This window comes from Athene noctua, chromosome 29, assembly GCF_965140245.1.
Source record: "Athene noctua chromosome 29, bAthNoc1.hap1.1, whole genome shotgun sequence".
NCBI lineage: Eukaryota > Metazoa > Chordata > Aves > Strigiformes > Strigidae > Athene > Athene noctua.
This window is the reverse complement of record NC_134065.1, coordinates 2,419,416-2,433,234: the sequence shown is the minus strand read 5'-3', so window position 1 is coordinate 2,433,234 and position 13,819 is coordinate 2,419,416. Positions and strand designations below refer to the sequence as shown.

The window sequence follows — 13,819 nt, the reverse complement described above, 5'->3', positions numbered from 1 at the left end:
ATCCCAACCCATCCCATCCCATCCCAACCCATCCCAACCCATCCCATCCCAACCCATCCCAACCCATCCCATCCCATCCCATCCCAACCCATCCCATCCCAACCCATCCCATCCCATCCCATCCCATCCCAACCCATCCCATCCCAACCCATCCCAACCCATCCCATCCCATCCCATCCCAACCCATCCCAACCCATCCCATCCCATCCCATCCCATTCCATCCCATCCCATCCCAACCCATCCCATCCCAACCCATCCCATCCCATCCCATCCCAACCCATCCCAACCCATCCCATCCCATCCCAACCCATCCCATCCCATCCCATCCCAACCCATCCCAACCCATCCCATCCCATCCCATCCCATCCCATCCCAACCCATCCCAACCCATCCCATCCCAACCCATCCCAACCCATCCCATCCCATCCCAACCCATCCCAACCCATCCCATCCCAACCCATCCCAACCCATCCCATCCCATCCCAACCCATCCCAACCCATCCCATCCCAACCCATCCCAACCCATCCCAACCCATCCCAACCCATCCCATCCCATCCCATCCCAACCCATCCCATCCCATCCCATCCCAACCCATCCCAACCCATCCCATCCCAACCCATCCCATCCCATCCCAACCCATCCCAACCCATCCCAACCCATCCCATCCCATCCCAACCCATCCCAACCCATCCCATCCCAACCCATCCCATCCCATCCCAACCCATCCCAACCCATCCCATCCCAACCCATCCCAACCCATCCCATCCCATCCCAACCCATCCCAACCCATCCCATCCCAACCCATCCCAACCCATCCCAACCCATCCCAACCCATCCCATCCCATCCCATCCCAACCCATCCCATCCCATCCCATCCCAACCCATCCCAACCCATCCCATCCCAACCCATCCCATCCCATCCCAACCCATCCCAACCCATCCCATCCCAACCCATCCCAACCCATCCCATCCCATCCCAACCCATCCCATCCCAACCCATCCCATCCCATCCCGGTCCCCCCCACCCCCCCGTACCTTTCCCGCTGTACTTCCCCAGGCTGTGGTTGTGGCTGTAGCTGTAGCTCCGGTCCAGCTGCCCCCCTGTAAGGGGGCCCGTTTGGGTTCCACCCCCCCCAGCACGAAGATGCTCCCCCCACCCCAGCACCTTCCCAGTGCACCCTGAGCAGGGAGGGGACCCAGGGGTGTCACCACCAGCTCCCCGGGAGCTGCCCTCCCACCCCTTGCCCCCCCCCCCCCCCCCCCCCCCCAGCCTTACCCCTGGGGCCCAGGGCCGGTGTCCCGAGGTGCTTCCAGTCGGGGGGCAGCGTGGCGGGGCCGTCGGGGCCGGGGGGTCTCTCTGCGCCGGGGTAGAGCTGGGCACCGGGCACCTGGAGCCCAGACAGGACGGGCTGGCTACGAGGTACAGCGCGCAACACCGCGCAACACCATCGTACCATACAGCACACACCACCACGCAACACCGCACAACACCGTGGTACAGTGTGCAGCACCGTGTAACACCACACAACACCACGGTACAGCACACACCACCACACAACACCGTGGTACAGTGTGCAGCACCGTGTAACACCACACAACACCATGGTACAGCGTGCAACACCGTGTAACACTGTGGTAGAGCACGCAACACCGCGCAACACCACGTAACCCTGTGCTACACCGCACAACACTGTGGTACAGCACGCGCCACACAACACCCCATCAGACTGTGATACACCGCGCAACACCGTGACACACCGTGGTGCACATGCAACACCGTGACACACCGTGCAACACCCCAGCGCACCCCGCAACACCGCGCCGCGCCGTACCGTGCGGGAGCTGACCCGGTCCCAGGCGCCGGGAGCCGGCGGGGTGCACTGGGACAGCGTGTGGTAGCTGGGGTTGGAGTAGTAGTGCGGGTGGTGGCCCGGTGGCACGTCTGTGGGGACAGGCGTCAGCCCGGTGCCGCGGGGCCACCGAGGAGGCGGCCGCGTGCCCCCCGCCGCGGGGCTCACCCGGCACCACGTAGTCGGAGGCGTCCGTCTGTCCCGCCGTGTAGGCCACGGCCAGGTGCCGGCTCTGCTTCTCCTTCTGCCTGTGGCGGTAACACACGGCCACGGCCACCGCGGCCACCAGCAAGGCCACCAGGGCCACCAGGCCGAGCACCACGCCCAGAGGGCTGTAGGTTGCCGGCGGGGCCGGCACGATGGTGTAGGGCTGCTCGGGGGTCCCTGGGGGTGGAAGGGTGAGGGGGACAGTCCTTAGGTGGGGCAGAGACCCCCCCCGGGCCCTCCCCCCAGTTCTGTGCCCACTCACCAGCCTCACAGTGGGGCCCGATCCTGCCCGGGGCACAGGGGCACGTCCCGCTGGCCGGGTGGCAAGTGGCATTGTGGGAGCAGCGGCAGAGCTGGTCACACTGGAGCCCGAAGGTCCCGGGGGGGCAGGCTGGGGGCACAGGGGGTGGGGGAGCTGGACCCACACTGCCTGGGACCCTATGGCTCCATACTGGGACCATACAGCTCCATAGTGGGACAATGTGGCTCCATACTGGGACCATAGATCTCCATGCTGGGCCCAGATAGATCCACACTGGGCCCATAGAGCTTCATACTGGGCCCAGATAACTCTATACTGGGCCCATACAGCTCCATACTGCCCAGGCTGCAATTGGGGTAACCCGAATGGCTCCGGGCACTTCTCCCTTTTGCCCCCCCAAGACCCCCCAGGCTGGAGCAGGGGGGTTCAGCCCCGCGGTGGGGAGGTGTGTGTGTGGGGGGGGAGCCCATGCTGGTCTCTACCTTCCCCGCAGAGCGTCCCCGTCCAGCCGGGGGGGCAGCGGCAGGTCCCCTCGGCGGGGTGACACCTGCCCCCGTGGCGGCACAGGCAGGGCTGGGCACAGGCGCCCCCCCAGGAGCGGGGGGCACAGGCTGGAGGTGGTAAGAAGTTGGGGGGGGGAATGGGGTCAGCCCCGCTCCCCACGGCCCCCCCCCACCCCCCCACAGCCCCCCCACTCACGCTGGGAGCAGCGGGGGCCGTGCCAGCCCGGGGCGCAGAGGCAGGAGCCGTTGGCGGGGTGGCAGGAGGAGCCGTTGGCGCAGGAGCAGCTCAGGGAGCAGCGCTTGCCGTAACGCCCGGCTGGGCAGGCTGAGGTGGGACAGAGCCACAGACTCACCCGGGCTGGAAAAGCCCCTGAAGCTCCCCCAGTCCCACCATGAGCCTCCCCCTGACCGTTCCCAACTCCCCCAGATCCCTCAGCGCTGGCTCAGCCCGACTCTTCAACCCCCCCAGGGATCCCGGGGACTCCCCCCTGCCCTGGGCAGCCCATTCCAACGCCCAACAGCCCCTTCTGCACAGAAATCCTTCCTCAGAGCCAGCCTGACCCTGCCCTGGGCAGCTTGAGGCCATTCCCTCGGGGCCTGGCGCTGGGGCCTTGGCTCCAGAGACTCATCCCCCCTCTCTGCCCCCTCCTGGCAGGGAGTTGCAGAGGGCCAGGAGGTCTCCCCTCAGCCTCCTCTTCTCCAGACTGAACCCCCCCAGTTCCCCCAGCCGCTCCCCAGCAGACCTGTGCTCCAGACCCTGCCCCAGCTCCGTTGCCCTTCTCTGGCCACGCTCGAGTCATTCAATGGCCTTTTTGGGGTGAGGGGCCCAAAACTGAACCCAGGAATCGAGGGGCGGCCTCCCCAGTGCCGAGCCCAGGGCTCAGATCCCTCCCCTGTCCCTGCTGGCCACGCCAGGGCTGGTACAAGCCAGGATGCCATTGCCCTCCTTGGCCCCCTGGGCACACTCTGGCTCATTCTCACCCCCCCAGTCCCTCTCTGACCGGCAGCTCTCCAGCCACCCCTCCCCAGGCCTGTAGCCCTGCTGGGGGTTGTTGTGGCCCAAGGGCAGCCCCCGGCATTTGCCCTTAATTAAGATTAGTTCGTCCAGTCTCAGCCCCGCACATCAGTGGGTTGGGAACAACCCAGAATTTTACTTTTTTTTTCCCTTTGGGCTGGGGGGTGAGGGGGCCGGGACACTCACGGCGCTGGCACGTGGGGCCGCGGAACCCCGGGGCGCAGGAGCAGGATCCGTCCTGGGGGGAGCAGGTGGCCCCGTTGCGGCAGGAGCAGGACGAGCGGCAGCCCCGGCCCCAGAAGCCGGGGGGGCAGCTCTGCTTGCACTGCGGCCCTGCGAGGAGGAGGAGGAGGGATGAAGGCTGAGGGCACAGCGGGGTCCCCCCCACTCCCTGGTGTGTCCCCCCCCCTGCTCTTACCCGTCCAGCCGGGCAGGCAGCGGCACCCTCCCGTCACCGGGTCGCAGCCGTCAGCGTAGGCGCAGTCGCACCGTTGCCCGCAGCCCCCCCCGAACGTCCCGTTCTGGGGGACGGGGAGAAATCAGGGCGGGGGGGTGGGTGTGAAAATCAGCACTGGGGTGGTGGGTGGCCCCCACCCCCAGCGCGGGCAGCAGCGGCAGGACTCACCGGGCAGGGGTGCAGGCAGCGGGGGCCCTGCCAGCCGGGGGGGCACCTGCAGGCCCCGCTCTGGGGGTCACAGGGAGCCCCCTGGGCGCACTCACAGCTCCGGTTGCAGCCGGGACCCCACGTGCCGGCGGGACACGGCATCGAGCAGTCGGGTCCGTGCCAGCCTGTGGGACGAGGGGACATGGGGGGGGTACGGGGACACCCCCCCCACACACACCCCCCCCCCACACACCCCTCGGGCCTGCACCCACCTTCCTTGCAGAGGCAGGAGCCGTCGAGGGGGGAGCAGGCCAGGGCGTGCTGGCAGGAGCAGCGCCCCGAGCAGTTGGTCCCGAAGGTGTCGGGGGGGCACAGGGAGGAGCAGTGATCGTCCTGGGGGGGGGGGGGGGCAAAGGTTTCAGGGACCCCCCACCCAGGAGTCTGGGGAGCCACCTCTGGCTCTTCTCTTTGGAGAGTGACCCCCCCAAACCCCATCATCCCATGGGACCCCCAAGCTGCCCCCACCCTCCAGGGATGCTCATGGACCCATGTACCCCCCCCAGCACCCCCCCGCAAAGGATGCCCAGACCCTGAAACTGCCCCCAGAGGTAACAAGAGCCCCAAACCATCCCCCAGGGATTCCCCCCCGCTGCTCAGATGCCCCCCCGAACCACCCAGATCTCCCCATACTCCCACCAGAACCATCCAGACCCCCCACCCTGAACAATCCAGACCCCCATGGCCCCCCCAGAACCCCTCAGACCCCCACCCAGTCCTCCATGTTCCCCTCAAGCCCACCCAGACCCCCACCCAGGACCACCCAGACCCCCCATGCTCCCCCCAGGGCCACTCCAACAGCCCCCCCAAACCACCCAGAACTTCCATGCCCCCCCTAGAGCCACCCAGAAACCCCCCCCCAGACCCCCCATGCTCCTCCCAAGACCACCCAGCGCTCCATGCTCCCCCCAGGCCCCCCACTCCCCCCTTAGGGATGCCCAGACATCCCCCCCCCCGGCTCCACATGCTTCCCCAGAACCACCAGCCCCCCAAGCCCCCTCCGTGCCCCCCGTTTCCCCGTACCGTGTAGCCGGGGGGGCAGCGGCAGCGGCCGGTGGTCCCGTCGCAGACCCCCCCGTGGAGGCAGAGGCAGGGCTGCAGGCAGCCGGCCCCGAAGGAGCCGGGGGGGCAACTCTCGTTGCAGAAGAGCCCGGCCCAGCCGGGGTGACAGACACACTCCCCGAGCAGGGGGTGGCAGCTGGGGGGGGGGGGCGTACTGGCTCAGCACCCCAGTGCTCCCAGTATGGGGTACTGGGTGTGCTGGGAAGGGGCTGTGCCAATGGGAGGGGGCACAAAGCACCTGCCCCGGGGGTGGGGGGGTGGATTAATCTTTTCCAGGCCACTCAGCCTGCAAGAGGCGGGGGGGGGGGGGGGGGGGGCGGGGGATGTTGGGGGAGGTGAGAATGTTGGGGGGAGCCAGGGTGGGCTGGGGGGGATTTGAGGATGCTGGGGGGGGGGGGAAATGAGGATGCTGGGGGGAGGTGAGGGTGTTGGGGAGATGCGAGGATTTTAGGGGGTGCAAGGATTTTGGGGGGGGGGGTGAGGGTGTTGGGGGGGAGATGAGGCAGTTGGGGGAGCAGGTGAGAATGTTGAGGGGATGTGAGGATTTGGGGGGAAGGTGAAGATGTTGGGGGGACGTGAGGATGTTGGGGGGACGTGAGGGTTTTGTGGAGAGATGAGTATGTTGGGGGGAGACAAGGATTTTGGGGGGAGGTGAGGGTGTTGGGAGGAGGCGAGGGGGCTGGAGGGAGGTAAGAGTGTTGGGGGGAGGTGAGGATGTTGGGGGGAGATGAGGCAGTTGGGGGGCAGGTGAGAATGTTGGGGGGATGTTGAAGATGCTGGGGTGGGGGGCGAGTATGCTGGGGGGGGTGTGAGGATGTTGGGGGAAGGTGAAGATGTTGGGGGGAGACAAGGATGCTGGGGGGGACGTGAGGGTTTTGGGGGGAGCTGAGGATACTGGGGGGAGATGAGGGAGCTGGGGGCAGCCGGGGGGGCCGGGGGGGCTACCTCTGGCTGTGCTGGGGGTGGCAGAGGCAGCGGCTCTGGCAGTGGAGGCCGAAGAGCCCGGGCAGGCACTGGCGCTCCTGGCAGCGGCTGCCCTGGAAGCCGGCCTGGCACAGGCAGCCCCCGTCCACGTGGAAGCACTGGCCCCCGTTGGCACAGTCGCAGCTCTCCCGGCAGTCCTGCCCGAACCGCCCCACCGGGCACCTCTCCCGGCACCTGCGGGGTTGGGGCGAGGCGGGGGGGAAAAGGGGGTGTCATGGCCCCACCAGGAGCTGAGGCGGTTCCTAGAAACCCCCCACCCTGCCGATGAGCTGAGGCCGGCCAGCTCATTGCATGCCAGGCTGGGAGAGCCGGGGTGGCCCCGTCCCCATGCGCCTCATCCCTGTGTACCCCCCCCGTCCACTGTACCCCCGTGCACCCCCATCTCCCTCTGCCCCCAGCCCCGTCTGCCCCCAGCCCCTGTGTCCCGTCCCCCTGTCCCCCCGTGTCACATCCCCGTGTCCCCCCCCCCCCAAATCCGTTGTACCCCCTCCCTGTGTATGCCCATCTCCATCTGCCCCCGGCACAAAGAGCCTCATCCCCATGTGTCACCTCCCCCTGCCCCCCCAGCCCCCCGTACCCCCAACTTCCAGCCCCCCCAGCTCCCTGTGCCCCCAATATCCCACCCCCCCCATTCCCCTGTGCCCCCCACCCCCCTGCTGCCCCTCACTGCTCTCCGATGAAGCCGGGGGCACACTGGCACTGGCCCCCCCAAGGGTCACAGTGGCCCCCGTTGTGGCACCGACACTCGCCCTGGCAGCCGGGGCCGAAGCGCCCGGGGGGGCACGGCATGGAGCAGATCTCCCCCTGCGAAGGAGCGCCAGGGTCAGTGGGGGAAACTGAGGCAGGGGGACCCCGTTTTGGGGGGCAGAAGGGGCAGAAAGGCGGGGGGGGGGGGGATGGCAGCCCACCTACCATCCATCCGTGGGGGCAGACGCAGGAGGTGGTGTCGGGGGGGTGGCAGATGCCCCCGTTCTGGCAGGGGCAGGGGCTGCTGCAGGGCGTCCCCTCGGGACAGGGCACCTCGCAGCTGCAGGGGGGGGGGGAGACGGGGTGAGAGGGACCCCAGCCCCGGGGGTGGGGGGGTGCTGGGGTTTGGGGGGGTGCAGAGCAAAGAGCCCCTTACTCACAGGGGGCCGGCCAGCCCCGGGGGGCAGAGGCAGGCGCCGGTGGAGGCGTTGCAGGGGGCCCGGTGGTGGCAGGGGCAGGGCAGGCGGCAGCCGGGGCCGTAGGTGCCCGCCGGGCAGGGCTGGCGGCACAGCGGGTCGGCGAAGCCGGGGGGGCAGGAGCAGGCCCCGCTCAGGGGGTCGCAGGGGGCCCCGTGGTGGCAGGCACAGCGCTGCCTGCAGCCCGGCCCCCACGACCGCGCGTCACACTCTGCACGGGGGGAGAGCACCGGTACCGCCCCGTCCTGTCCCCGTCCATCCATCCGCCCATTCCCATCCCATCCATCTATCTGTCCATCAATCCATCTATCCATCTGCCCATCTCCATCCCATCCATCCCATCCATCCCATCCCATCCATCCCATCCATCCCATCCCATCCCATCCATCCCATCCCATCCATCCCATCGCATCCCATCCATCCCATTCCATCCCATCCATCCCATCCCATCCCATCCATCCCATCCATCCCATTCCATCCCATCCATCCCATTCCATCCCATCCCATCCCATCCATCCCATTCCATCCCATCCATCCCATCCCATCCATCCCATCCCATCCATCCCATCCATCCCATTCCATCCCATCCCATCCCATCCATCCCATCCATCCCATCCCATCCATCCCATCCATCCCATTCCATCCCATCCATCCCATTCCATCCCATCCCATCCCATCCATCCCATTCCATCCCATCCCATCCCATTCCATCCCATCCCATCCATCCCATCCCATTCATCCCATTCCATCCCATCCCATTCCCTCTCCCCATCCCCATTAACCATCCCCCTCCCAACTTTCCCATCCCTCAACGAAACCCCCTTTCCCTTACCCCCCCCCCGCAGTGTCCCCCCCATGTCCCCCCCCCGCACCCCGACCCCTCCCTCACCGCTGGAGCAGTCGGTGCCGCGCCAGCCGGGCTCACACTGGCACAGCTCGGGGGCCACGCACCGCCCGTGGACACACTCCTGGCTGCAGCGTGCTGGGGGGACACGGCCGGGAGGGGCGTAGCGGGGGGTGTAAGCCAGGATGCACCCCCCGGACCCCCCCGGCTCGCCCCCCGCCCCCCCACTCACGGACGCAGCCGTCCTGGCTCTCGTAGTAGCCCTGGCAGCACTGGTAGCGCCGGCGGTAGTCGGTGCGGACGGCCTGGCGGTACTCGGTGCGGTACACGATCCTGTAGCAGCGCCGTCAGGGGGGGGGACGCCCCAGCCCGGCCCCCCCCCCGGCCCTGGGGACACCCCACAGTGGGATAGTCCCACCCTGGCCCCCCCATAGCTGTGGGGACACCCCACAGTGGGACCCCCCACCCCCCTGATGGCCCTGGAGACACCCCACAGTGGGACACCCCCCCCCCCATAGCTGTGGGGACACCCCACTTCAGCCCCCCCACGGCCCTGGGGACACCCTGCTGTGGGACACCCCCACCCCAGCCCCCCCATAGTCCTGGGGACAGCCCACAGTGGGACACCCCCAATCCAGCACCCCCATAACCATGAGGACACCCCACAGTGGGACAGCCCAATCCCCCCATGGCCCTGGGGACACCCCGCAGTGGGACACCCCCACCCCAGCCCCCCGATAACCTTGGGGACACCCCACTTCAGCCCCCCCATGGCCTTGGGGACACCCCGCAGTGGGACACCCCCACCCCAGCCCCCCCATAACCTTGGGGACACCCCACTTCAGCCCCCCCATGGCCTTGGGGACACCCCGCAGTGGGACACCCCCACCCCAGCCCCCCCATAACCTTGGGGACACCCCACTTCAGCCCCCCCATGGCCCTGGGGACACCCCGCAGTCCCGAGGGGAGCCGGGGGGGCTCCCACCTCTGCTGCAGGCAGGGCAGGGGGGGGCCCAGCACCCCGGGACAGGGCTCGTTGGAGGCCACGACGTGGGGTTTGGTGTAAGATTCCTTCACCGCCGCCGTGAAGCTGCCGGAGGAGAGAACACGGGGTGACGGCAGGTCCCGGGGAGCTGGGGGGGTCCCCACCACCCCCCTCACCCCCCCCACATCCCCCCCCCACTCCTTACCTCTCCCAGTAGCTGCAGACATTGGGGTCGCTGGGGCGGAGGGCGGCCAGGAGACAGACGTGCATGGCCAGCGCCGCGGCCCGCAGCACCATCCTGCACGGGAAAGGCGGGGGGGACACAGGGAGAGGAGGGGGGGACACAGGACGAGGAGGGGGGGACACAGGACGAGGAGGGGGGCACACAGGACGAGGAGGGGGGGACACACACGGTGGGAAAGCGGCTTCGCCCTGCGCCTCGCCAGCATTCCCGCTCCCCACCCACCGCCCCCGGCCCCGGCGCAGGATGCAGCCTCCCCCCCCCCGGGACCCGGCTTCGCATTCCTCCGCTCGCCAGGAACAGCCCCAACCCCGGCCCCCGCCGCTCCCCCCCGCCCCCAGCACCAAGGGGAAACTGAGGCACGACAGCCTGGGTGGCCTCACGCAGCCTCACCCCAGGCACCCCCCCTAAAAAAACACCCCCAGGGCCGCATCCTGGCACCATCACGACCTCTCCCGGTGCGGGATGCTGGCGGGGCCGGGGAGGGGGGGGCGTTACCCGGGGTGTCAGGGTGGGGTTCCACACGACGGCTCCCGAGCCTGGCCCGGCGCCGCGTGGCCCCGTTTCAACCCGTTGCGTGTTTATTCCCGGGATGTTTCCTGGATCCGTCGGCTTCTTGCTCAACCCGGAGAGGGTCCAGCTTTGCCGGGGCGGCTCTGGGATTCCCGCCAGCCCAGGGGCTGGGAGAAAAGCAGAGGGGGGGACACACAGCGAGGCCTCCCCCCCCCCTCAACTCCTTGAACCCGTGTTTACCGGGACGCGTGTTTTACGGCTGAACACACGCGTGCCCGGGGAGGAAACAGAGGTTTCCTGGTCGGCACAGCTGGATTTATCGCTGCTTCCGTGCCACTCCGGCCATGGAACACCCCAAAAGTGCACCCCCCGAGTCCATCCTCCCCCTCTCCAGGGCCTGAGCTGCGGTTTAGGGCCAAATAAGGGGGTGGAGGGAGCAAGTGACCCCCCCCCCCTCCTGAAGTGGCCGGTTTCAAGTGGAAAAATCGTTTAGTGGGAAAGTTTCCCCCCGTTTCCCTTCAGCTCCCGGCGGTGAGGAATTAATTGCTCATCCACAGGCAAAATTCCCTCTCTTGGACCCTCCCGGGGGGAAGAACTGGGGGGACCCCCCCCCCCCAGCCCCCTCCATGGCCCTGCTGACGGCTCCAGCAATTGGGGGGTGTGGGGGGTAATAGGGGGGTCCCAGCGCTGCCGCAAACAGGAATCGCTGGGAGATGCTGGCAGGAAAAGCGAGGAGTCATCAAAACACGCCGGCGGGCCCCATCTGCTCCTCGCTGGGGGGCCCGGCCATGGGGAAGGCCCCCCCCCAGGCTGCCGTAGTGGCAAGAGGCCCCCCAAGAGCCGGCGCTCCCCACCCCATGGGTGCCCCCGAGCACCCTCTGAGCGGGATGGGGGCATCGCCCACCGGTGAAAAGGCCAGAATGGGGTGGGGGTGGTTGGGGTGAGGGCAGGGGATCAGCCTTGCCCTGTCCCCATGGGGGGGACACAGTGCTGGGCCCCCCCGGACCCACTATCTCTGCCCCAGAGCTTCCTCCGTCGCAGCCCGAGGGCTGACGCGTTTCCTCTGGGGACTGTGAACCCACAGGGATGGGGCTGGGGGGGGGGCGAGGGTGAAGGTCAGGGTCAGGGTCAGCAGCGGGGTCACCACGGGGCGTCACAGCATCGTCCCACCGTCCCCCCCCCCCCCGCCACCCTCACCCCGGCCATGGGAACCCAGCGACATCCCCCAGCCCCCCACCACGGCGCTGGGGACTGTCCCCCGACACAGCGCAACCCCCCCAAACCCACCCGCGGGACTCGGGGTGCCCTGGACTGGGGACGGGGGCACTGACCTGGTCGGGGGCCGCGGCGGCGGGCACGGCCGGGGTGTGACACCCCCCAGCGCGGGGCTGGCCTGGCCGGTGGGCTCGGCCGGCCGGGACGGCCGTCGGAAGCGGAGGGAGGGCCGGAGCCGCTCTCAGGAAGTTTGGACGCGGAGATGACTACGGAAAAGGAAAAAAAATAAAAAACTTTAGGGATTTTTTTTATTTTTTTTTTCTGGCCAGAAACCAGCAGGTTTTGGAACAACAGCGCTGGGGCCGCACACACACTGTGCTGGGTGGGGAGGGGGGTCTGTGGGGTGTCCCAGAGCGGCCCCTCGGCCGGGTCCCAGCGCTGGAGGGTGTCCCCGTCCCCCGGGGGCTCTGTGGGGACCCGTGACCCCCTCGGCCGTGGGGCCAGCCCTGCCCACCCCACAGCCCGTGACCGCGGGACGCTGCGTGGGAGCGGATGGTGAGCGTGGCACTGCTGGGGGGGGGGGGGAGCTGTGTGCCCACCCCCAGCTTCTCCTCTCCCGAGGTCCCATGGGTGCAGGCGTGGAGCTGGGGTGTCCCGCAGGGCGGGGGTGAGCAGCCGGGACCCCCGCCGAGGGGCTGCGGGGACGGGGGTTTCCTTCGGTTTAACGGCAGCGTCTGGTGGCAGCGCGGAGCAGAGCCCGGGGCTGGTGCCCGGCATCCGGGCACGTCACCCTGCATCCAGAGAATGTCACCCTGCATCCCAGACACGTCACCCTGCATCCAGGAAATGTCACCCTGCATCCAGAGAACATCACCCTGCACCCCAGACACGTCACCCTGCATGCAGGGAATGTCACCCTGCATCCCATACACGTCATCCTGCATCCAGGGAACGTCACCCTGCATCCTGGGAATGTCACCCTGCATCCCAGACATGTCACCCTGCATCCTGGGAATGTCACCCTGCATCCCGGGCACGTTTTCCATCCTGGGCAGACATCATTCCAGAATCCCAACATCCCAGCATCCCAGGATGCCAGCATCCCAGACATACATCATCCCTGCATCCTGGCCACACATTATTCCCTCATCCTAGCATCCCAGACACACATCATTCCAGGATCCCAACATCCCAGCACCCCATCATTCCCACATCCCTGCATCCCAGACACACATCACCCCCGCATCCCGGACACACGTTGTCCCCACATCCCAGCATTCTGGGCCCCACATCATCCCTGTATCCCAGGGACAGACACATCATTCCCTTATCCTGACATCCCGGGATCCAAGCACACACCATTCCCACATCCCAGGATCCTGGACACACATTGTCCCCACATCCCAGCATCCCCCCAGGTACTCACTGTTCCCTCATCCCGAGCACATATCCCCCCGCATCCCGGGATCCCAAGCACACATCACCTCCACATCCCAGGATCCCGGACATGCATCGTTCCCTTCTCCTGACATCCTGCGATCCCGGGCACGCATCGTCCCTGCATCCCGGGATCCGGACACGCATCACCCCCCACATCCCAGGATCCTGAGCACACATCATTCCCTTATCCCAGGAACTTGGGCACACAACTTTTCCTTATCCCAGGATCCTGGGCACACATCATTCCCTTATCCCAGGAACTTGGACACACATATTTTCCTTATCCCGGGATCCTGAGCACACATCTTTCCCTTATCCCAGGATCCAGGGCACACATCTTTCCCTTCTCCCAGGAACTTGGACACACAACTTTCCCTTATCCCGGGATCCTGAGCACACATCATTCCCTTATCCCAGGAACTTGGACACACATCTTTCCCTTATCCCGGGATCCTGGGCACACATCATTCCCTTATCCCAGGAACTTGGGCACACATCTTTCCCTTATCCCGGGATCCTGGGCACACACTGTCCCCGCATCCCAGCATCCCGGTCACGCATCGTCCCTACATCCCAGGCACAGACTGTCCCTGCCCGGTGGCATCCCAGGCACACATAACCCTGCATCCCAGAATCCCAGGCACACCCCATCCCTACATCCCGGGATTCCCAGCTGTCCTGCACCCCCAGATCCTGCACCCCCCCCAGCCTTGCCTCACCCCAATATCCTGGGGATCCTCAGCCCCCCACCACCCCTCCATCCCGGGATCGTGACCGTATATCCCACTAAATCCCAGGATCCCACCCCAGGCCAGGCAGCTCAGCACCACGTGTGCCCCCCCCCCTGCCCAGCGCCCCCCCCCCAGCACACA

General features: G+C 67.3%; 1 protein-coding gene across 1 annotated transcript in view; it reads right to left on the bottom strand.

Annotated features, from left to right (window-relative positions):
- PEAR1 (platelet endothelial aggregation receptor 1) overlaps positions 1 to 11,736 on the bottom strand; it is a 13,454-nt gene extending 1,718 nt beyond the window's left edge. Inside the window, exons 1-20 of the mRNA XM_074928775.1 lie at positions 11,624 to 11,736; positions 9,744 to 9,836; positions 9,539 to 9,643; positions 8,786 to 8,886; positions 8,599 to 8,691; positions 7,674 to 7,920; positions 7,459 to 7,573; positions 7,214 to 7,350; positions 6,508 to 6,720; positions 5,524 to 5,698; positions 4,716 to 4,836; positions 4,465 to 4,628; positions 4,258 to 4,360; positions 4,026 to 4,172; positions 3,021 to 3,149; positions 2,322 to 2,450; positions 2,021 to 2,236; positions 1,835 to 1,944; positions 1,279 to 1,390; positions 1,038 to 1,103 (exon numbers count right to left, since the gene is read on the bottom strand). Coding sequence (XP_074784876.1) covers positions 1,038 to 1,103; positions 1,279 to 1,390; positions 1,835 to 1,944; positions 2,021 to 2,236; positions 2,322 to 2,450; positions 3,021 to 3,149; positions 4,026 to 4,172; positions 4,258 to 4,360; positions 4,465 to 4,628; positions 4,716 to 4,836; positions 5,524 to 5,698; positions 6,508 to 6,720; positions 7,214 to 7,350; positions 7,459 to 7,573; positions 7,674 to 7,920; positions 8,599 to 8,691; positions 8,786 to 8,886; positions 9,539 to 9,643; positions 9,744 to 9,835 — 2,575 coding nt within the window. The 5' untranslated portion in view covers position 9,836; positions 11,624 to 11,736. The remainder of the gene's footprint in view (positions 1 to 1,037; positions 1,104 to 1,278; positions 1,391 to 1,834; positions 1,945 to 2,020; positions 2,237 to 2,321; positions 2,451 to 3,020; positions 3,150 to 4,025; positions 4,173 to 4,257; positions 4,361 to 4,464; positions 4,629 to 4,715; positions 4,837 to 5,523; positions 5,699 to 6,507; positions 6,721 to 7,213; positions 7,351 to 7,458; positions 7,574 to 7,673; positions 7,921 to 8,598; positions 8,692 to 8,785; positions 8,887 to 9,538; positions 9,644 to 9,743; positions 9,837 to 11,623) is intronic.
- Between the last annotated feature and the right edge of the window lie 2,083 nt (positions 11,737 to 13,819).